The sequence below is a fragment of the Anas platyrhynchos genome, chromosome 1 (assembly GCF_047663525.1).
Source record: "Anas platyrhynchos isolate ZD024472 breed Pekin duck chromosome 1, IASCAAS_PekinDuck_T2T, whole genome shotgun sequence".
In the NCBI taxonomy this organism is placed as follows: Eukaryota; Metazoa; Chordata; class Aves; order Anseriformes; family Anatidae; genus Anas; species Anas platyrhynchos.
Window position 1 is genome coordinate 90,231,314 of NC_092587.1, and position 23,955 is coordinate 90,255,268.

At 41.3% G+C, this 23,955-nt stretch overlaps 1 protein-coding gene across 3 annotated transcripts; it reads left to right on the forward strand.

The window, feature by feature from the left end:
• The first annotated feature begins 361 nt into the window (after nucleotides 1-361).
• NXPE3 (neurexophilin and PC-esterase domain family member 3) lies at nucleotides 362-23,220 on the forward strand. 3 transcript variants are annotated; one of them, XM_038182992.2, is made up of 7 exons: nucleotides 362-664; nucleotides 5,263-5,354; nucleotides 5,687-5,899; nucleotides 13,574-14,334; nucleotides 16,282-16,355; nucleotides 20,167-20,373; nucleotides 21,328-23,220. In XM_038182992.2, exons 3-7 carry the CDS (start codon nucleotides 5,807-5,809, stop codon nucleotides 21,876-21,878), a joined length of 1,686 nt encoding a protein of 561 aa, XP_038038920.1. In that variant the 5' UTR covers nucleotides 362-664; nucleotides 5,263-5,354; nucleotides 5,687-5,806; the 3' UTR covers nucleotides 21,879-23,220. The 3 variants fall into 3 exon arrangements, with proteins under 3 accessions (XP_038038920.1, XP_038038927.1, XP_038038938.1); XM_038182999.2 differs by having other exon boundaries at nucleotides 5,266-5,354; XM_038183010.2 differs by lacking the exon at nucleotides 5,263-5,354.
• The last annotated feature ends 735 nt before the right edge of the window (nucleotides 23,221-23,955 follow it).

The following is a 23,955-nucleotide window of genomic DNA, read 5'->3' on the forward strand; positions in this document are numbered from 1 at the left end:
AGGGCTGACCCTGGTGAAATTTGTCCTGCCACAGCCCTGTCCCTGCGCAGGGCTTGGGGCTCGGGGCTGGTAACGCCACCCCACACAGGCGCTGGCAGGCAGTGCTCCACGCCAGCCACCCGCAGGGGCCTGGTGCGGCTCCAAAATATCAGGGGCGCTTCTCAGGCCCCTCTTGGTGCTTTTTCACCCTCACGTTTCCCCTGGGGCTCGCTCTTGCCGGTCGCAGCGTCCGCCGCAGCGCAGGGCCCCTCAGGGGGCGGCCTCTGGCGGCGGGCGGGGCCGGGCGGCGGCGCCATGGCAGCGGCGGATGGGGTCGGGGGCGCCGGGGGAAGGAGGGGCGGCGGCGGGGCGGGCCGAGGGGCAGGGGAGAGGGACAGGGGACGGGGACAGGGACAGGGGACGGGCCGCCGCCGCCTCCTCCTCACATTCTCCTTCCTCATGGCCCGGTGAGGGCCTGCGGCCGCGGGGCCGCCGTGGGGAAGAGAAACTCCGGCGGGGGGGAAGCCGGGCGGCCTGAGGAGGAAGAGGAGGAGGGAGGAAGAAGAGAAGGAGGAAGAGGAGGAGGAGGAAGAGGAGGAGGAGGAGGGCTGCCGGTGCTGGGTTTCTGTGTGGCGGCGGAAGGTGCTTCCTGCCGGGGCAGCCGAGATGCGAGCCGCAGGGGAAGGTACGCGCGGGGGGATGCTCGGGGGGATGCTCGGCTCTGGGGGGAAATGCGGCTTAATGACAGCGCTGCCGGCGGCAGCACCGCGGGCTGGCTTGCTTCCCCTGTCCCCGGGTCGGTGGCTTCACGCAGGGGTCGGGCTCGGTGCCGGTGTGCGGCGTTTTCCTCTGCCGGAGCTGCTGCGGGAGCTGCTGCAGCGCTGCCCGGCTCCGGAGGGTGCCGCGCGGTGACCTCTGCCTGCTGCTGCTGCTGCTGCTGGGGCAAGGCTCCGCTCCAAAATCCCTCCCGATGTGGGCTTCCGTGGCCATCGCCACTATTAGCGGCTTTTCTTAGGCATCTTCGCTGCAGGGCTTTGAAGCAGCCGTGCTAGCGTGTGCTACGCTGAGCTTATTTGCTTAGAAAAGTGTTGGGATGCAGCGCTGACAGCGTTTAGTGACTTTATTTTCAAAGGCAATTCGGTAAGGGCATCAGAGAACTTGAAAACCGGGCATAAAAATGGCATTGGGCTTGTGTTTGCTTCTAACCTTGCGCAAAGTGATGCCTGCCGTCACTTGGAGTGGAGCAAAGCTGACAGGAGTAGCACTTAAAAAGCAGAAAATTCAAAATTATAAGTCTGAAGTGAGACGCTTTATTTATTTATTTATTTTTACCTTAAAAAAAATGCCATGGTTTATTGCATAAAATTAAAATTATTTTTACCGTTAACAAGTCTTAACTGCATGTTATTTTGTCTCACTGGAATTGCATCGTCAACATATGAGACTTTACTGAAAAAAAACCTCTGTGTATATATATATACAGCATGTGTATATATAAATATATATGCATATGTATATGGTATTTCTTTTTTTTTTTTTTTTTCCCCTTTGTTGTTTACAAGGATATTTTCTGCCTCCTAGGTGGATGGATCCAGAAAACATTCCAAGGATAGGATGAGAATTTAAGGCTTTTTGTCATACTTGTGCACTTCTATTATATAAAACATGAACTAGATCTATTATTCATGGCTGGTGGAACTGAAAGTATGCTAGGGCCTTTACTAAAAAAAGCTCTAAAACCATGTAACTGCTTGTTTTAGGAAATATGACGTTTACAGAAATACGATTTTTTTGAGCAAAAACTATTTTTTTCCGCAAGACTGTTCTCTCATATGTGAAACATGTATGAGCAGGGGAAGAGCATCTTCAGTTACTGGCTTGGCAAGCTGGTGAAGAAGAGCTTTAAAATACAGTTACGAGGGGAGGGGAACTGCAATCCACCCAGCTCAGATTGGTTCAATTCCAGAAATAGTTGCCCAGAGCCAGGAAAGGGATCAGCAGGAGAGCACCTGAAGAACAGCACAAAGGAATTCCAGACACTTTGTCCAACCAAGCGGTTTAATTAGGAGCCAAATTTAAGTGCATCTACCTAAATTCACGCAACGTGGGAAATATTCAAGAGGAACTGGAAGACTTAGATAAGTCTCAGAGCTATGATATGAATGGCCTCAGTGTGATGTGGTAGGGTGACTCACGTGCCTGGAGTGCTGTAGTAAATGGTTACGGGCTCTTCAGGAGACAGAAGCAGGGAAGGAGAGGAGGTGGGGTAGCCCTGTATGTTAGGGAATGCCTCGACTGTGTGGAGCTGGGTGATGGTGATGAAAGGGGTGAACCTCTCTGGGTAAGAGTCAGGGTAATGGCCCATAAGGCTGATATTCTGTTGGGAGTCTTGTAGACTGACCAACTAGGATGAAGAGATAGATAAAATACTCTACAAACAACTAGGAGGAGTCTTGTGATCACCAGCCCTTGTTCTCATGAGGGGCTTCAACTTCCTGTTGTCTGCTAGAAATACAGCAAAGAGGAAGCAGAGCTTGTCATAGTGTGCGGAGAATAGCTTCTGTATGCGGGTGGTGAGGGAGCCGTCGAGGGAAGGTGCCCCACTTGACCTGTTATTTGCAAGCAGGGAAGGGCTTGTGGATGGTGTGATGGTTGGAGGGTGCCTTGGGCACAGCAATCACAGAGTGATAGAGTTTTTAATCCTTGATGAAGTACAGGAGGTGATGAGCCGAACTGCTACCTTGGATTTCCATTGGGCAGACTTTGACCTATTTAGAGACCTGGTTGACAGGGTCCTTTGGGAGGGGTTTTGATAGGTAGAATCTGGGAATGTTGCACTTTCTCAAAGAATGAAATCTTAAAGGTCCCGGAGCAGGCTGTCCTGATGCACTGAAAGTGGAGCAGCCTGGCTGACCAGAGAGCTTCTGGAGCTTGGGGAGAAAAAGAGAGTTAATGAACTCTGGAAGAAGGGGCACACAACTGAGGGCTATAGAAGAGCCAAAGCTCAGCTGGAACTAAATTTGGCTAGTGTAGCAGAAGACAATAAAAAACGCTTTTATAAATATATCAGCAGTGAAAGGAGGCTTAAGGAGAATCTCTGTCCATTGGATATGAAGGGAAATCTAGTGATGAGGATAAGGCTGAGGTACCTGATGCCTTTTCTACCTCAGTCTTTATTAGCAAGGCCAACTGTTCTCAAGATACCCAGCCTTATGAGTTGGTGATGGGGAGTGAGATGATGCCCCTGTAGTGTAATGGGAAACTGTGTGACCTCCTACATGTTTTGAATGTCAATAAGTCTATGGGGCCAGATGGGATTTGGCCAAGGGTACTGAAGGAACTGGCGTAAGTGCTCTCCAAGACAATTTCAATGATTTACCAGCAGTCCTGGCTGACCAAGGAGATTCCAGTTACTGGAGGTTAGAAAATGTGATTCCCTTCTACAAGAAGGGCAGGAAGGAAGATCCAGGGAATTACAGGCCTGTCAGTCTGACCTTGGTACCAGGGAAGGTCGTGGAGCAGGTCACCTTGACTGCCATCACACAGTAAATTTGGGACACTCGACTGATCAGAAGCAGTCAGCATGGGTTTATGAAGGGCAAACCTTGCCTGACTAATCTGATCACCTTCTGTAACAAGGTGGCCCCCTTAGCAGATGGGGGAAAGGCTGTGGATGTTGCTTACATGGATTTTAGTAAAGTGCTTTACCGTCTCCCGCAGTATTCTTGTGGAGAAACTGACTGCTCATGGCTTGGACAGGTATACAATTTGCTGGGTGGAGAATTGTCTGGAAGGCCAGAGAGGGTGGTCACGCATTGGAACAGGCTGCCTAGGGAGGTGGTGGAGTCCCCATCCCTGGAGGTATTCAAGGGAATTAAGGATATGGTACTAAGGGACAGGGATTAGTGATGACTTGTCAAGGTGATGGTTGGACTTGATGATCTTGAAGGTCTTTTCCAACTTAGATGAGTCTATGAATCTATTTATGATGTTTGGCAGTTATGATTGATCCAGGCAATATTTGGATGGAGTAACAAAAATATGTGGGGATAGTCTATATGGCCTTTCTAGGTGCATGAAATGACATACTAATAACTTCCAAAGTTATTAGTCTGGCTTTTCAGTGATTTGAAGAGCATTCTCAGCAACAAAATCTGAAATTACCTTTTTCTGTGTTATATTTGCTTCTGTTCCTCAAAGGGTCATATATGGCCTTAAATTAGCACTTCAGTTTATTTAAGTGTATTCATCATCAGTTATTGTTTAAAACCCTCGTTGATATTTTATGCAAGCTTAATACTTTACATTAGCACAGAATTGCTCCAACAAATCTGCATTTTTGTTGCATTTTGTCAGTCTGATACTTTCATTTTAATGGGTGTCTTGCTCTTTTGATGCTTGTTCATTAGTCAGAGATGCAATCTCTGTAATTCTCAGCAAAGCAACTGCAGTTATAATCCATATAATCCTCATAAAGCAATTTCATATATGGTCTCTTTTGAGACTGTCCTGGTTATCTGGTAATATATTTCAGGTTTTTACTCTGTGCTCATATAGTGAATGATTTAATTAGCTAATTTTGCTATTTAATATATCGCTACATTTAATTTAAATTTATGCAACATTATTCATATAGTCTTAATAAATACTATAGCTTTTCAGTTAAACTATTTGTAGAAAGTTATGCGAAGTTTATCTAATCATTTGATTATGTTGTTGCTCTCAGTGGATGTTTGCATGAGTAGCGCTGTGTTGAGAATATTGGATTTAAAGGGACTGCTCTCTCCTTGCAATCTCTTGTGTGTTTCCAAGTTTGGAGCTTCTCCTTTTGCAAGAATGGAACTCATTTTGCTTGCAAAATGACTACCTTAAGATTGTCACTTTTAAAAAGGAGCAAGATAAAAGATTCAAACTTAAGAAGTATTAAGCTGTGAAAGTGGTTTATCAACAGTTGCTGAGTCTGTGGTTCTGTAACAGACCGCCTATCACCTAACATCAAGAAAACATTATATTCCATGAAAGTTAAGTTTTATAAAAGCATGGCTATTATTATATTTTGTGAAATCAATCTTGTATTCTTCTAGAAGTATTTTGGTTTTGTATTTACCATCAGAGCTGCACAAGAGTACAGGATGCAGTAGGGATGATTAACAAAATAAGAGAGGATAGTCTAACGTTAGAGAAGATTTCTGAAGTTTTCATTCAATTTTAGTGTATCCAGCTCTGGTAGATATCTTCTCTTGAACTGTTAGGTGTTAAAGCTATTTTCTTCTCTCTCCCCAGCAGGAAGTTAGAGAAAATACCTTTTATCTTGCTTATCCAGACTTGCTTCACAACTCAGTCCTTAATAACAACTTCTTGGGATCTCCAGTCAGGTAAATGTGGGGGTGCCTAAAACCATAGGTTGCTGCTAAAAGTCTTGGGCTCACAATGGCTGGATGGTCACAGTGTGGTTGCCAGAAAGAAATCTCTCACTCTTTTGATGTTTCTCTGTCAAATGCAGATGAGATTGGCTTTATAATGTTTTGCCTTGATATGCTCCAGAGAGTTAGTACTGCTCAGATTGCCACAAATCTGTTTTGACTACCACATCTATTGTAGCCCTTTTTGCACTGCGAAGTTTCACCATTTACATGTTTTTGGTGTTAAAAGGTACGTCTGGCAATATTTTTAGCACTTAATATAATTTTTGCAAATGCGCTTGCAGGAATGAAGTGGAAGTCAGCTGAACTCACCTGCGCACTGCTGAGACGCAATGACAGTCGTGTTTGCGGTGAATGGAAATCATGGCAGCGTCTAACATGGGAGGGAAAGACATGAGTGGACAATGTGGCGTGACTCGTTCAGACTGCAAATCTTCTGCCTGCTTATGGCAGTACTGGCTGTGGTGGTGCTGGTCCATAACTTTTTTCAGTTAGAGGTAAGTGGAGACTGTTTCTTCTGCAAAGGGCTTGAACAATGTTTTTCCTTTCTGCCTGTAACACTGGAGCTGTGACTTCTGGTCTTCTCCAGACTTAAAGTCTGATTCCCTGAGCCTCTCCTGGTATGTCATGTACTCCAGACCCATAGTCATCTTAGGCGTTCTCAGCTGATCTCTTCAGTTTAATTCTGTTACTAGGTGTCCAAAAACCAGACATAGTGTTCCACATATGGCTTCGCCAAGGTTGAGCTGAGGGGAATTATCACTTCCCTCAGCTGACTGCTTGTGGCCTTGTTAACTCATCATCACAAGGCTAAGCTGTTGATGCTGGTCAATTTACTGTCCACCAGAACCCCTAGGTTGTTTTCTACAGTCATTTGCTAGCTAGCTAGTTGCTCTCACGCCTGTACTGATGCAACTTCTCTTAGCTTTTTCCTTTTTCCTCTGCAGTGTCTGACTTGCATATTTATGTGTTTGACTTATCACTTCAGTGCAGGCGTACTTTCAGTCTGCATTAATCAGTAATCATGTATTCCTCTTGCAATGTCTTTTTCTTCCTGGCTAGTGATGCCCAGATAAAGTAATGCAAATGAGGGACTCTAAAAATCCTTTCTCTTTACCTCCCTCCCCCCACCCCAAATACATTTAGATTGGAAGAGGTTCAAATAGACAATAAAAATGTCTGAGAGATCTGAAATCACATGTGGCACAGGAACAATAACTAAAGAACGGATGTTTGTTGCCTTTTCCAGTACTAGTGGAGACATGAAATTACAATCTGCCAGATAAAATAATGCCTGATTCAAAGGAAGCAGACATTTTTCCCACATAGAGTGAACACATTAGCTGCAGAAGTCCTTGTAGTAAGACTGGATAGCTGATTAAAAACATGTATTCAAAATGTCTGGATGAATTTGCAGAAAAAAAAAAAACAACAAAAAAACCACAACTATTAATAGTTATTAAGTGTAAAGATGTCAACCCTGGTGAAAAAGTCCTTAAATCATACATGGCTAGATGATGGATAAGGCTTCAGAGGAAGCATCACAGTATGTTTGATCTTTATTTTTCCCCACATACTTGCTGTTGGAAACTACTGGAAGGTAAGGTAACGCATTTGAGGGACCTTTAGTCTGAGTTAGTATGGCCATTTTTGTATAGTGTAGAAGGCAGCTGTTCTTTTGTTGTCTCATGCTGTTTTTCTATTTTATTTCATCGAGGTTGTTGAATGAAGAACAGTTTTGATGTTTTGAAACCTAGCCTATTTCATTGCCTTCTCTTTTAAAATTGCATTTCTTAGAGAATAGGGCTATAACAATGCTAAGAGAGCGAAAGGAAAAACACAGTAAGGGCATTCACTCTGTGCTTTTTATTGGCACTGTTCATGACAAGTATCTACATGGCTTTGCTGACCTTTATATGTCTGATATTCCAAACTCATTTTTGTGTTTCTGGTAAATCTTTACACTGTAACATGCAACTTTAGCCTCTTCAGTTGTCCTGACTTTTCTGAATGGACCTGAACTGGTGTTTGTCTCTATCTTAGGCATAGCTTTCAGGCAGACTACTATAGGTGTCTATGCTGATTCTTCTCTGGTAGGTTCTAGAAAGTTTTCACAGATTAACCATAATGAAATCCAGTCAGGCTCTAGAAGGAAGGCTTATTATCGATTATTGTTGAGAACATGTTTGCAAATGTATCAAATATTCTTTTCTTCCCATAGATCATTGAGTTCATCTGACTAAAACTAAATACTTGAAGGCAATTCTTGGTTAGCCCCCAACTAGCCTCCTTGGCTTTTTTTTTTTCTTTAGGACTTTACTTTTTTTCATGTTAATAATCTTCAATCTTGAGTCCTTGAGTTACTAATGATAAACTGTCAACAGTCCCATGTCTGTCTGGAACCTTGCTTTTTTTACCTTGTTTTTAAAAAATGAAAATAAAATCAAGCTGTCCACAAAACATTTGATAAGCTACTTTATTGTTTGATTTGCTTCTTAGTACGGAGACATTCCTTCCTTGGCTGCTGACTATTGTATTCTGGCACCAGGAAAAATATATTTTTGTTTTCTTCTTAATTTTTTTTTTTGCAAACATGGAAAAACATGCAAATAGAAAATGTTCAATAATTAGTTACAAAGTATCAAGTTATTGATCAAAGTATTGAGGAGCAACATCTTGGTTTTAGGTTACAAGGGTGTTTGTATTTGTGTACCAATCGCCTCCGGAGTGATAGAACCACTTCAGGGTTGGCTGTGAGCATTCTTTTATTTAAAAATACTTAGAAAAGAGACAGTGTGTAGGAACAGGGAAGTGTCTTGCAAGAACAAATGAATGGTTGAGTGTGAACGGCTGGAACTGAACAAAAGAACTACACAACAAAGCTTTTTATTGTTACTCGTAAATGCAGATGCCTACAGGAGATAAGTGCATCATCTTGTTCTGATTATTGCTGGAACACTTGTCTGTCAGATGGTGGCTTTTTAGGTTTGGCTTTGACATTTGGAGAAACTTAACACCCACTCAGTGCTGTGAGACAGTAAAGGCAATGAACTGATCTCATGCCTGTCTTAGAAAACATCTAGGGATAAAGTCCTTGGTAAAAATACATAAAATAAGATGACTGGCCTTTCAGTAAATGGGGTTTGTTCAGTTTCAAACATTGTCTGCTGCATTAATTAAGATTCTCTATTGGATGAACTACTTTTTAAACTGCCATGCCTGTCGTCTGAGAATCTCCTGTGATGTTTCCTGCTCTGATGTTAATTGGGACACACTCAGGTTTATGGCAATTGCTCCTGATATACTAGGCCAAACCAACAGTTATGGCTGATGGAGGATATAGGACTTTGAAATATAGATGGAGTTACACCTTTTCAGTAGCAATTGAAATATTCATCGCTTTCTTTTTTTTATGATCAGCCACCTACGTTCTTGCACTTAACAAGGACAAGTGTTCATTGCAGGTCTAAACAAGTCCCTGGTAACTGTTCTAGAATATGATAAAATCAGAGTTGTTTGACTTGGAAGACCAAGATACTTTAAAGATCATCAACTCCAACTCCCCTGCCATGAGCAGGGGCAACATGGCAGGGACATAACTCTGAGAGTGTGATTGTCAGGCTGGGCTTTGATTTAAAGATCAAAGCCAAAATTTCTTTAAGTGGTATATTCTTTATTGCAGCGCTGGATGCACGGGGGATCCTTCCGCCTATCGTGCATATTCAAAGTGACAAAATATCTCATATTTATACAGCGAAACAATGAATATTCAATTAGCAGCCATACATAGTCATTACCTAACCCCGCCTACCCTCGCTTCGTATGCTAATTAGCTTATCAGTCCTTGCGCTTGCACAAAAGTCTTCCAAGAATTGTGGGCCGGGGTCTCCAGGATGTGGGCAGTGGTCTTGGGGAGGAAGGCTGTAGGTCTTCCTTGTAATGCACTTTTCACCTTTGCTTAATCAGTTGTTTTCCAAGCTGTAAAAATGCTGAGTTGGCTTTCAGTTTAACTGAGGGTCGGCAGATAACAGGAAGTCTCAGTTAACAAGACAAGACAATTGACTCAAGTTACCTCAAGTCTCAGCCTGACTAATGGTTAACAGATACTGGGATGTTTTCAAATAACAAGATGCTTAAACATAACAGAAGGTCTACAGATAACAAGATGTCGTTTACTTTGTCCTTGCTAACTTTTAACCACAAGTTTTATTCTATCCTAAAGTGAGTTTATACAATATCATTCCACAAGTTTTATTCTATCCTAAAGTGAGTTTATACTATATCAGCTTATACATCATGCTTAGTTTTTGCTTAGTTGGCAGCAAGAATGCTGAAAGTTGAATAGTTGAGGTGAAAATTTCATTAGCTCTTCTGAAAATGCAGCTTCCTTTTTCCCCTGCTTATGGCGTATCTCTTGTGCGCCAGGAACAGCTTGTGGATTTGTTTGTGCTTAATTAAAGTGTAATCTATTCTGTCCTGCCTGTTTACTCAGTAGACATCCATTAAATTACTCTGTGATTACATTTGTGTTCTGGTTAACTTTAGGATGCAGCAAATAAACAGATGTTAGGAACTGCACTCAAAATCAAGACATTTTGAATGGAGTGCATATGAAAATAAAGCAGGGCAAGCATTATTCAATATGAAGATTGCATTAAGAAGTAAAAGAGTCTATATAAGATAAAGGAAGAGGACTCCTGAGAAATCTTGAGCAATGCTTTTTATCTGCCCTACCGCAAGAAATATGATTGTGTTTTTACTGCTGATTAGAGTAGAGAGCCGACAGCTCGGCATGGCAGGCTTCTGACTGGACTCAGTATCACTTCTTACCATGCAGGAGTCAGAGAGCTTTGTAAATGCCAGTGAAAGAGGGGATAGGGAATGGAGTGGGGGTAAACTGAGCTATCAATCCACTTCAGGGCAAGCCATGCATGTCCATAGAGAAAGGAGAGTTTGAGTTCTTGTTTGGAAATGAGCCTGAGAAGCACTCCCAAAAGGAAGATGGTTTGCAAAGCTTTTCTCTTCCAGTCAAGGATTTTCAGTATATGAATTGACGCTGAAGCTTTCCCTGCCTTCACTGGAAAAGTGAATCTCTGTAATATCTTCTCCTGTGAATACTGTACATAGTATAGCTTGTTTTCACACATTAGCATATAATTCTGCAATAATACAGCCTTGTTTGGACTTGGAAGAGAACTGTAAAGATGAACAAGGATGGTACAGAAAGAATGGTCCTTCAGGATATGGAAAAGGTTTGGATTTACCTTTGTGGAGAGGGTGTGGTGTGGGTTGTTTGTTTGTTTTTCTTTGCCTTCCTTCCTCCTTGAAGACTGACTGAGGAAGTTATTTGTGGTGTGGTCAATTCTGCTTTACCATAACCTGGAGATGCTTGAGTTGAGGTGACAGTGCTTGTCTGGGACCTCAGCTGCATACAAGTGAGGAGCTTTGGCCTGGTGCCGTAATAGAAATCTGTGTAGGTAGACTGTTTGAGAAACATTGATTTATATTCTCTGCTTTGGTTTGTGACTGTGTGAGTTGGCTCAGTGTCCTCTGCACTATTTTCTACTGAAAGATTTAGATATGCCCTTGGAGAGACTTCAGAAAGGCTAGCTAGGTCATAAACAACATCTTGCAAATCTTGGACAGAAAGAATAGGTTAAAAACTATGAATAAATGTATATAAAGTTAAAATAGTGATAGGTCTGTTTTTAAAGGGTTTCTTAGATAGCTGAGTCTCTGCTGTTCATTTGGAAGCATATATATATACATCTTTTCCACCCCTTCCCACTCCCACCTCTTGAAGAGCCAGCCTAAAATATTTAAACTTTCTCTTGAGAGTGTACACTGAACCCGAGTTATGCAGACATACCTATTCTCCCACATCCCTCCTTTGCTGACTCAGACATACTTACCAGCCTGTTGGATGTGTTTAAATATATGCTTATTTTTTAAAAATCTTTCCATGTAGTATTATCTATGCCATGTATACGCTTGAACAAAAGAAAGGAAGACGACAGTAAGGTATCCAAAGACCGAAACTTGGCTTAATTCAAGAATGCATGTAGGCAAGATTTAAAGTTCATCTGTCTTTGAGATTCATTCTCAGCTTTGCCTGCAATTTACTGGGTTAGTAAAAGTAACATGCAGAGATGTTTGTATTTGTGTGTGGTTCTGTTATAAACCATAACTAAAACCAAACCAACAAAACAAACAAGAAAAACAACAAAAATCCACACCATGTGTATGCATGGGTACTTGTTAATTTATCTTTTATAGCTAAAACATAAATAAAATATAACAGTTTACAATTTCATGTTTAGTTGTTAATATGGAAATCAAACAAACTTCTCTATATCTGCCCTACATTAGAATGTACTCAATATCCTCTTCCTCTAAGCTGGTCAAAACCAACTTCCTATGTAACTGGCTTCAAAAGCCTGTTAGTTTGTTCCTTGTTAGGTTTGCCTTTCCTCTATTAAAAAAAAAAAAAAGACATTTGAACAACTCAGAGATTCAATTATTTTTATTTCAATAAGTCAGTCATCAGTATAGTAAATATACTAGGGGGAGCTACTCAGTATGTACATGTGCTTCTTGATGTGAATGTGATACTTGATATGGATTAAGAAAGGTTTGATATGGATTAAGAAAGGTTTGTACCAATGAAGAGGTTTAATGTAAGTGCTGGGGATTTTAGTATGTTTCTGAGCAGTAAGTTATGGAGGAAGGGAACAGAAGAGAGTAGGATATGGGTAAGTACAATCAGCTTTTAAAGCTTTGCAAATAATGCAGTTTAAAAAAAAACACAAAACTTTAAAGTCTAAACTAGCATAATATCTGATGTCATATGAATGATACTTTGTATAGTTTTCATCTTTGCTTGTAAAAAGATGCCATATTTTGTTTCTATATGAAATATGGATAATTTCTGTTACATATACCTGATAATTAAATACTTACTAACTGCTGATTTTGTGTATATTCAAGGTGCAAGTTTAGCTAACTAGAGGGTAGAAGCGATGGGAATGTGACCAGAGAAATGACCACAGCTGCTACATGCAGCAGGCTTCCCTTGACAGCATGACCAAAGGGTGCATTGAATTAATTTGCAGCGTAGTGTCTCAAAGAAAGCCTATTTCCTTGCATTATGTTGGGCAGCTATTAGACCTCATTGTGCTCATTGTGGTTTAACCCTGCTAGGTAGCTAAGCACCGTGCAGCTGCTTGCTCACTTCCTTATCCCCAGTGGGATGGAGAAGAGAATCGGAAGGGCAGAAGTTTAATTAAAAGAAGAACAAACAACAAGCAGCTTGTGGGTTAAGATAAAGATAATTTAAAGGTTTTTGTTTTGTTTTGTTTTCTTTTGCCACCAATGTGTTTTTAAAAGTAGTGTGATGCAAAATGTAATTGCTTCCTACCAGCTGACTGATGCCCAGCCAGTCCCCTGAGCAGCAGCAGCCCTGGCAAACTTCTTTCTCACCTCCAGTTTTTACTGCTGAGTGCAATTCCGTGTGGTATGGGGTCTCCCTCTGATCAGCTGGGGGTCAGCAGTCCTGGAAGTGTCCCCTCACAGCTTCCTTGGCACCCCCAGCCTACTTGCTAGCAGGCAGCTTGAGAAAGAGAGAAGACCTTTATTCTATGTAAGCGCTGCTCAGCCACAACTGAAACACTGGTGTGTTGTCACTGCTATTTTCATCACAAATCTAAAACATAGCACTATATGAGCTACTGTGAAGAAAAATAACTCTATCCAAGGCAAAACCAGCATAGTGCTTTAAGACTAAAGCATTATTACAGTAAGAAAAATAAATTTGAGTTATTTAACTGTTTAATCATATGATCTTCCATAATTTTTTCACAGTGCTGATATTTACAGCATGCACTAGTAGCAACAATACTACTCAAGAAATACTCAATATGCTTTACATAAAAGCCTCTTTGCTAGAGAAGGATAAAATTATCTTTGAGTAACCACAGATCACAGAACTGTTTTTTTAGATATTCACAGTCAAAGTAATAGATTTGTGTGTTCTAGTAAAGCTGCTTCATTTGATCAGCTTCAAAACTATGTAAAACAAACTCCAATTCTGAGGGTCATGCCTTGAGAAAACATCTGTTATTCACAGTGTTTTATTTAATAGAACAGTTTCAGGTATTCTTTTCCCTTCCCAGCACCTGGATGATGACACGGTTTCAGGATCAAATTGGATAACAGAAAACAATGACCAGCCTTCTCTATCACAGACAACTAAAGTTACCAGGAAGCCTTACTGTGGTTACGAGCAGCAGACTTTGTCCAAAAGAGAACAAGTGGAACAGGAATCGTTGCTTGCTGCAATACAATGGCCAAAACCCCCCAATGACAAAATTGCTTTTTTACAAAGCACTGATCCAGTACATAGCGATTTTGTGATTGTGAAGCCTAGGGGGTTCTTCAAGGTGGGTGATCAGCTAGAGGTGCTCGTTCGCATGAAGGATTTCCAAGGAAAACCCAAGCAATACGGTGGAGACTATCTACAGGCACGAATCCACTCTCCTCTGCTGAAAGCTGGAGCGACAGGAAGGATTGTAGATTGCCATAATGGCCTTTACAAAGTCTTTTTTACGTTGCTTTGGCCAGGAGAGGTCAAAGTATCTGTGACACTTGTCCATCCAAGTGAAGCGATCCAAGTACTCCTGCGTTTACGAGAAGAAAGGCCTGACAGGGTCTATTTCAAAAGCTCATTCAAGTCTGGGAGGTATTCAGAAACTACTGAGTGTAACGTATGCTTGCCTGGAGATCTTCCAGTCTGTAACTTCACAGATCTATACACGGGTGAGCCGTGGTTCTGTTACAAGCCACGAAAACTCCCTTGTGCCAGCCGAATCAGCCATGCCAAGGGTGGATATCAAAAAGGTCTTCTGACACATGAGGAAAGCCTTTTTTTCCAAAGGTATGTATGTTATTGACTTTATAGGTATGCAGTCAAGTATTTATTTTTTTCAAGAGAAACTTTAGGTTACTGGACAAATATAATAGATGGCCAGCCTTAGAGGGGGAGTGTACCTGAAGGAGCAGGTGTTTGATGTGAGTAGTTGAATAGTCTCTTCCCCTCCATCCAGCCGTGCAAGAGTACAGTAATGTTAAACTAAAGAAACTTGAGTATAGCTCTCTCTATACGCTTTGCATTCAGTCCTGGGCACACCTGCTAAATTTCACACGACTACGCTGTCTAAATCTGGTGGTGGTTTTGGGGACAGTTTCCTTATATTTGTTTCCACACCTATGCTTGAAATACTGATAACAATGCTTTAAGAGTTATTTTTGGCAGAGTCTGAACTATCTAAAAAAAGGTCCAGGCTTTAAGCTTATTTTTGCACAAAGTATCGATTGTTTTTATCCTCAGCAAAGGACATCCTTAAATGTAAGGCAACGAAATGCTCAGTACAACTTCAAAGTGTTAGGCATAACTCTAAGTCTGTCATGAAGAAAACACCTGGCAGAACAAACTGCTGAACAATAAGTTTGTAAGTAAGTGGAAATGATTTGTGCATGTTATGTAAGGTATCAAATTAGATTAATTTCAGTCATCTCTTTCCTTTGGATTCTGATTTTTTTTTAAAATACCTTTAGTGCATGGATGCACATGAGGCAACTCCTTTGGCCTCTACCCTCAGCTGAGATTAGACAGCTACTGTGCTGTGTCAGAATTGTAGGTGTAGGCTACTGCCTTGCTCTCCAAAAAAGGTGGGGAAGTGAAGTGTTTCGTCTGTATGTCAACTTGAGGCTTGGATTGGGAAAGACTTTAGGGGAGCAGCTCTGTATTGTTGAATTAGGGGAAGGACAGGGCCGTTCCTTATGAAGTCTCTAAGTGGATCTTTTGGCTTGCCGTGGCTCAGATGTATCACCTGTAAAATATAGCTGATATTTATATTGATTGGTGATGCTTACAAATGGGAATGTGACATTTCCTTAGCTTGTTTTTGGTTTGTTCAGCTCTGAGATTCTTGACTGAAATGGCTTATAGAAATTCTCAATAGTTCATTTCTTAAATGAAGAAAAATATCAGAAGAGAGTTCTCTGTGTAACAGCATCAAAAGTTGAAACAGGATCTTAGTATTAAAACTCTGCCTTTATCACGGTTTTACAGTAGGGATCTGGATGCAACACAAAATCATCAGAATTCTTTGATGTCCACAAACAAGCATTTCTGATGGCTCTTGGTGTTTAGAGGGATAGATGAGCTTTGTCTCCATGTTCAACAAATTGCAGTGCTGCTGGAAGACCTTGCTGAAGTGGGTTGGATGTTGACTGGTACTACTGTTATCCCCAGAGGCAGGTCACACCACCGATAGCGCAGCCCAGAGCTAAAATTGCAGTTGGCGATTGTGCTGGACTGCCGCAAGCTCCGCTATGTGCTGTGGGATTACGGAGGCTCAAAGTGGTAGCCGCCTTGATTTGAGGTATTTACTGTGGTAAGCAGCTACGGAGATCAGGCAGAGCTGGGAGCTGCTTTTGCAGCACAGCCTTGCAAGTGGTTTGCCTCCAGGCAGTGGTACACACACCACAAGCTGGGAACTTCCCGTCCTTGTGGTTAATCCCTCAAAGCATATAACATACTTCTAATAGCTTGATAGCTTTATCTAGGTTTGTACCAGTGAAAATGTGCATGAGATTTGTGACCTAGTGCTCTTAAATCTTGAATGCTGCCTCAGAACGGTGGTAGTGGTCTTAAAGAAATTGATACATAATGCATTCAGCTAGATGGAGTAAACTTAAATACAAAAAAATCTTATTGTGAGCCCTGTGTGCTTATTTGAAGTGGATTAAGAAAAAGTGATAGTGATATTAACTTCAAATTTACAGCCTAATAATATTAGTATTTTTTTTTGCATTCAAGTGATGTGAATATCAAAAGGCCGATACTCTCCAGTGGACCTGATTCAGTGATTGTAAAGCCCAGGCCATTTACAGGTAAAGTGAATTTTATAAGGTTCTTGTTTCTAATTGATAACTAAATGTATAATTAAATCTATAAAAAGAAGTAGAAGCATGACTAGTAATGGATATCTTTGTTTTCATAGCATGGAATAGAAATATACTTTAAAATTTGTGTGTTGAAGATTAAAATTTTTGGGTGCTACTGTAAGGTAAGCTCAGGGCTAATAGCAAATTTGTCTAAAATTACATACATAAGTGTGATTTTTAGAAAAAAAAGCAAAAAGAAAAGCAGTTTTCTGTTCTTCTGCCAACAGTGTCTTTTTTGGCATTTACTGAGAGGGAAAATGTCTTAAAGTAGCTGTTCTACAAACACTCTGGTTAATCTAGCAAAACTGGCTGTGAGGCATTTCCTGTTTATTTTTCTTCGTTAAGAACTTAATGTAATAGATTTTAGACAATTTGCATTTAATTATTACTATCACTTGTGTTACCACAGGTTTTCATAACCTAAAGCTGTGGAACAGAACCTCAGTTTTCTGTATGGTGTGTAAACACAGAACAAAAACACAGTCTATGCTAAGTTAAAGGATTTATCTCATTCATATTCATATGTGTGCTTTTTATGCCTCTAAAAACCCTGCATAAAATGTGATATGCAGAGAATTACTTCGTAATTGAAAGGTTTTCAGATGTTTTTCTATAAGGCTGTAGGAGATTTTAAAGGTAGAGGTCATGACTTGAGCAATCAAGTCTTAAAAGAAAGCAGCCTACAGCATTTCTTGATTTTTAGTTCAGCTGTTCACTTTAAAAAATCTGCTATTAGGCCAGTGGTATTTCCCCCCTTCTTTCTCCAGACCCTTTAGATGAGATGGCTTTTGTTTAATTCTCTGTTTTCTCAGAGAAACTGCTGCACATCTGAAAGTTGATTATGTTACCCTTCTTGCAGGATACAGATGATCAAAGCCTGTCTGCGCTTCCTGAGGATTAATGATGGGTTAGAAAGGGTAGATAGGAACGACACAATATTCCTCAGGGAAATTCCTTCTACCAGGAACAGGCTCTGAATAAGTCAATTCAATACATTGCAATAAAGATTGCTGGTGTATGACTCTTAGGACTGATGCATACTTAAATTCCTTGTACTGTTGTTTTTGCACATACATTTCTGTTTGTGGGTGAATGTAGATCAAGTTTATTTTTAAAATTTAATTTTTCTGAAATATAAGCTGCTGTCTATTCTTGATTTCTAACTATTCAGAACAGAGCTTTTACCTTCCTCCTTAAAATCCCAAAGTAATGTCTCTTCGAATTCTGGAGCAAAACTGGTATGATACTGAACACAGATTTCAAATGTCAGAGTTAGGTTTACTGTGATTTTACAGGTTGTTCTAATATCTTATTTTATGTATTTTTGTATGCCTAATTTTAAAATTAATTAAAAAGGTAAAAAAAAATGCAAAATGTTTACACCAAAACTTAAGAAGCAAAAGAATTGAAGTTGTGAATTTGCATAATGAATTCATCTTTAATTACATGACCATATGATGGGGTTGTTTTTTTCTTTTTTTTTTCTCCTTTGTACGATTCTTATTCCATGCAGATTAGATGAGTCAACGTTATTAGTTGGTTGCTTTTGTGTCTTTTTTTTTTCTTTCTTTCTTCATCAGCACTGTTGCCTTATTTGCTATGTATTATTTAAGAAATTATCCAAATATGAGCTTTTAGAACCACAGAATGGTTTGGGTTGGAAGGAGCCTCAAAAATCACCTCTTTTGAACCCCCTGCCATGGGCAGGGACACCTCCCACCAGCCCAGGCTGCTCAAAGCCCCATCCAGCCTGGTCTTGAACATCCCCAGGGATGGGGCATCCACAGCTTCTCTGGGCAGCCTGTGCCAGAGCCTCGCTGCCCTCTGAGTGAAGAATCTCTTGTCTATACCTAATTTAAATCTCCCCTCTTTTCATTTAAAGCTATTATCCCTTGTGCTATCCCTACACCCCCTGACACAGAGTCCCTCCCCAGCTTTCCTGCAGGCCCCCTTTAGGCACTGGAAGACTGCTACAAGGTCTCCCCGGAGCCTTCTCTTCTCCAGGCTGAACAATCCCAACTCCCTCCTTCATAGGAGGGGGGCTCCAGCCCTCTGATCATCCTCTGATCATCATTTTCTATCTGCTTTTTCTGTAGTAATCAACACTATAGGCTTTGTGTTACGCAAACACAGTGGTTTGCTTTTTACGGTGTCCCTGTAAGGTTTAACTAGCCTCTACTGATGTACACAGATTTTGTGTAGAAACAGCAAGGCCCCAAAATTACAATTAGGGATGGGTGTTCAAAGATGCCTGTGGCCTGATTTATTTATTCATTAATTTTCGTTTTGTTTGGATTTTGAGTGTGTAAATGGTTTGCACCTGTGTTATAATGAAGCATCCACAAGAGGATGACTCTGGGCGCTGGAACTCCCCTGCCAGTCCTCTACATAGTTACAGTGGGCCCTGGCATGATTTTGGCCACGTTGTCATGTGTTTTCCCAAACAGCTGCAAGCTGTGACAGGCCAGGGGCTTTTCTTAGCCAGGTAATCTCCATGCCAAGGTGTGGAAAAGTGTTTTAACAGATGGATGTGGCTGGTCTCTGCTACTGGTTTTGGTGCCAGAGAGCAGCTCCGTGCTTGCTCAGTTTACTGCCATAGAAAACTTCTCTGTTCAGGCAGTGGCTTTGGGATTCTCTGTGTGACACCGTGAGTCAGCACATTCCCAGGCCCTTAGGTATTAGAACAGATGTGTGGTAAAGGAGGAACATGTTCTTAATGACCTCAAGAAATTTCGATGTGCTTGAATCGCACTGGATACTAAGAAAAATAAGGCCATTTTTGACTGATATAACCATGAGATTGCAGCTTCTCTTCCTGTAACCTCTGGCCCTTGATTGCAGCATGTTGTCCAGCTTCTGCAAGGTGAGCAGGAGTCCTGGAGAACAGATTTTCCCTGGTGTAGTCTAATTGCTCCTTAGAGGGCAACCTACCCCAGGCACCAAAAGAGGAAGGGGCTAGATAGCAGAGAGAAAGTACAAAACCCTTGGAATTAAAAATTAACATAATTAATAGATTCAAAGGGCAAATAAAATTATTGCCAATAACTAATTCTGGCATTTCCTAGTTTTGGAGTCCTTATGATTGGGATTTCATTCTTACAGCACATGTGGTTGGGGCAGGCACAGTGTCAGTGTGGGGGCTCCTCAGTAGAAGGATTTATTTATTTTAAGCAAATATGAGTGGAATCAAGTTGCCCCCTTTGTGTTTTCACCTTGGGGTTGGGGTCTGGTGCTGCAGTGGGAGAGGCTGCTCCTGTAGAGCAGTGTCAGTAATGCACAGCAGCTGCTCATCCTCTCTGGTCGGCAGGCTGGCCACTAGAGGGGAGAAGTGCACTTCGGCGCAGAGGATTGCAGATGTTGGCAGGGGAGGAATAGTGGGGCTTCTGAGTTCTGGGATCCTGTCCGGACTGGAAGAATCATGTACTCTGCTGATCTTTCTACCTATGTTCCCCTAAACCTTCTGCATGCATCCAAGTTTGAGCATTTCTGTCCAAATGTGAAAAATGTCAGATACTCTTTTATTTATTTATTTATTTTTGATTGTCCTCAAAAATATAGTTCAACTATAAGTGGTCAAGCATCAGTAGGTTTTGCTGCAGAAGTAGTGGGGAAAATATTTGGGCTTACAGGAATGTGTTGCACTGAGCTTTTTGATGTTGTGTATCATGTTACTTCGCTTTAAACTGTATATATGGCCATGACAGTTATGGAGGCTTTGTTTGTTGTATGTTAATTTACGAGAAATTTTCTCTTCCAGATTCAAGCACTATGGACAGAGCTGAAGATCCCACAGTTTCCCCTTCTGGTTATTACTATGAAGATCACTGGAGGCCAAGAACACACTGGATCCATCATTTTAACAAGTCAGATGATATAAGCAAGTGCTTACAAGGGAAAGTAATCCACTTGTTTGGAGACTCTACAATAAGGCAGTGGTTTGAATATCTGACGTCAGTTGTTCCAGGTTAATCTTTTTTTTTTTTTTTTTTTTTTAAGTCTGATTTTGTCCTTAAAGACCTTTGTAAAGCTTTATTTCTCGCATCTCAGACACAGTTGATCTTATTAAATGATAACGACAGATCAAAAGGAAGAGGGAAGGTAAAACATGGTCAGAAGTGCTGACAGAAAGTCATCATACGTTTTAGCAAACATTGGAAATTTGTCGGCCTTTGGGAAAAAGAGACACAAGTTTTATCTGTAAAGCTGTCTACAGAAAGTTTCACCAGTTAAGGACAGTACTGCTCTTGTGAGTTAATATGTGGCCATGAGGGGGCACAACAAAACTCATGTAGGGTGCTTGTATAAGGCTTTGCAGGAGCCCAGTAACTTAAGTAACTTTGGAATGAAGTGAAGTAACAGAATGACTTCAGGAAGCAAGTGACTTCCGTTACTGATGATTGGTTTTGAGCTCTTTCTTCCGTTTCCCCTATTTTAACTTTTCCTTAAATAACAGAATTTCAGTAGCCAAGTTAAATATTCCTCTTTCACCTCCACCCCAAAGTAGTTCAATTGTGTTGAAATGCAGACTTTGAGACTCCTTAATGTCGACCAGTTGAATTCTTCTTTAAATGTAATGGAGTCCTGAGGTTGCCAGAAAGGTTGCCAAGAACTCTGGACTCATAGGGCAGCGGTGACTGAAGGGGTCTATTCAGAAATTTCCCTTTTTATAGGAGAGAAACAGTTTGGGAAAGCTAAAAAAAACATTGACAGCCTTTTGAAGGTATAGTGTGCTGTCCTGCAGATTTCAATACTGACAAACTCCACTTTAGAATACACTTACAATGCTCATCTTCAGTTTCATTCTGAGATTCTTAGAATTAAGTACTTGCTCGTATACCGCTACTGTTGCCTTGTGATCCTTGTTGATAGTTTGATCTCTTATGCCATCTTTCGCTAATGTTTGCTCTTGGATTTTCAGATCTAGTGGAATTTAATCTGGGGAGCCCCAAGAACGTGGGCCCTTTCATGTCTGTGGACCTGAAGCACAATATCCTACTGAAATTCCGCTGTCACGGGCCACCCATTCGCTTTACAACTGTCTTTAGCAGTGAACTGCGCTACATTGCCAACGAGCTGAATGGCATCGTGGGTGGGAGAAACACCGTGATAGCCATAACTATATGGTCCCACTTCAGCACTTTCCCCGTGGAAGTGTACATTCGGCGGCTGAGGAACATTCGGAGGTCAGTTGTTCAACTGCTGGATCGCAGCCCCAAGACTTTAATCATCATCAGAACCGCAAACGTTCAGGAGCTCGGGCCAGAAGTGAGCCTCTTTAACAGTGACTGGTATTCCCTTCAGCTTGATTCTGTCATGAGGAAAATGTTCTCAGGAATTGCTGTGCACTTTGTGGATGCTTGGGAGATGTCTCTGGCTCATTACTTGCCACATAACTTGCACCCAAAAGAAGTAATTGTTAGAAATCAAATAGATGCATTTCTATCTTATGTGTGCCCTCTGCAAACTTAGCACAAGTAGGTATCCTATGTCACGTTTTGCTGCGGCTGAAGTAAAGCTGGTCTTTGTCAGAGCTATGGAGTTTTTGCTGGATGGTGTGGAAGAGCTCTGGTTACTGTACTTGCGTGCAGTAAGAGTGGCTGGCCGTAACTCTGGTAGCTCTGAAAGATTGGAAAGAAGAGCTGGGCGTTCAGGCCGTATCTTCCTGTAAGGCTGATTCCCTTCAGCCTTACCCTTTTTATCTCAGATTATTACAGAGCACCTTAAATTAAATTGACAAGATTCGCTAGGGAACTGCGTGGGTTATTAGCTTTACTAGTTGTCTGCACTGTATGCTTAATCCGTACAACACGGAATCTGTTGCATGGGCCTCGCTGCTCAGAACTGCCTCGAACCTCAGGAATGAGATTTTGGGATCAGTCTTTCCCCATGTTCCAGAGTTTGAGGGGCATCCCCTGCAGTCTGCTGTCAGCCAGAGAAGCACAATGTCTGTTCTCGTTTTCCTAGTTAGAAATATGAAGTGGGTGTCCTAAAGCCACTAATATCAGTCAAGGAAGCACAATCAAAATGCCTGTAGTATTAAGCCATCAATTATGGGCTGAAATTCAATAGAGCACACTAGTTTGGCACCCTTGGTGTTTACAGATAGCTGCTAAATAATGCAAGTGGCCAATATTTTGGTTTGGTTTCCTGTACTACTGAATCTCTTCTGAGCTTTGATACACTGTCTACTTCTTGATTTATCTGTGACAGAGAAATGTGTATGTTATGATCTCAGTGAAGATGCTGTCTCAGGCAATTTCTGCAAGTTGTGTTAAAATTGCAGGCTTGCCTACTTGAAGCTTGAGACATTTCCTAATGAAAATGATTCCCTTCCCTGTTAGATAAACATTATGCTCCTGCAAAGCTGAGCTTCTGTTCCGTGCTTTTGTACATACAGATGTCCATTGCGCTTGTATGGAAAAGCCAAGTTACTTGAATGCACTTGATGATGTTTTGCAAATGGGTACCAGCGTAAGCCTGGCACACGCTCGTATCATGGCCGAGTGATGACGTCCTCCTTTCCTTCTTCTGTTTGACCATTTTCCATTTTTTCACTTCATCAGCTTCACTGCTGCCAGTATAAAGAGTGGAAAAAAAAAATCCCACCCAAAAGCCAAACATACACAGGATTGCCGTTCATACAGATGCTTGGTAAATGTTTACTTTTTTTTGCCAGTGTGAAAGCAGGTGGCTCTTGGGCCTCTCGCAGCAGTGTTTGCTGGTGCTAATTTGACTGAACTTGTCTACAGCTGTAATCAGTAACACTTTGTTTCAGTGTTTTGATTAAATTCAGGCCCCAAATTACGTCACAGAGGTGTGTTCAGTGTTGTCTTATTTCTGGTCCCACTCAAGCCAAAGGAGGGCTTTCTCAGTGGCTTTACTGAGAGATACATCAAGACACATGGAGCGTTTCACAAGAAATTTGTAATGCTTAAAGAGAATATGGCAGTTGATTCTTTGTGAGCAAACTGTGAAGATGAAAATTAATAAATGGGCTGGTTGCACATAGTGCAGTAATTGAAATAATCTTCGTATCAGAAGTGTTTTACTCTCCGCCAGGTTTGGTGCTATGTGTAGGAAGATTGTGCTGTTATTCCTGGAACATGAAGAGAGCTAATGCTACTAGCTAGAGGAACAGTGTTTTGATGTTTTGTTCATTTTAAAGGACAGCTGAGGACTGTTTTAATACCAAATGTAAAGGCTTTTAGCATGTAAAAGTCAGTAGTCTATATATAAACTTATTTTTTTTAAATGTTTAAAAATGACCAGAGGAGTTGCATACGCCAAAAACGCATTTATTCTTAGCTTTTCAGATCAGAATTAAGGCGGTCCAATTTGCCAGTTACTACTGACAGCTGTCTCACATAGTATCTGCCCATGTATTAGCTTTAGGTAAGTGTTTCTTACTTTAATATGTTAATGGCAACTTATCCGCAGCTAAAAGGAGACCATTCATGTCTGGGAAGGTAAGCCACCACAATGCAAAATGACCGCTTTCATCTTTTCTAGGTGTGTTTTTTAAAATGGGGAGAGTATAAGGCTTTCA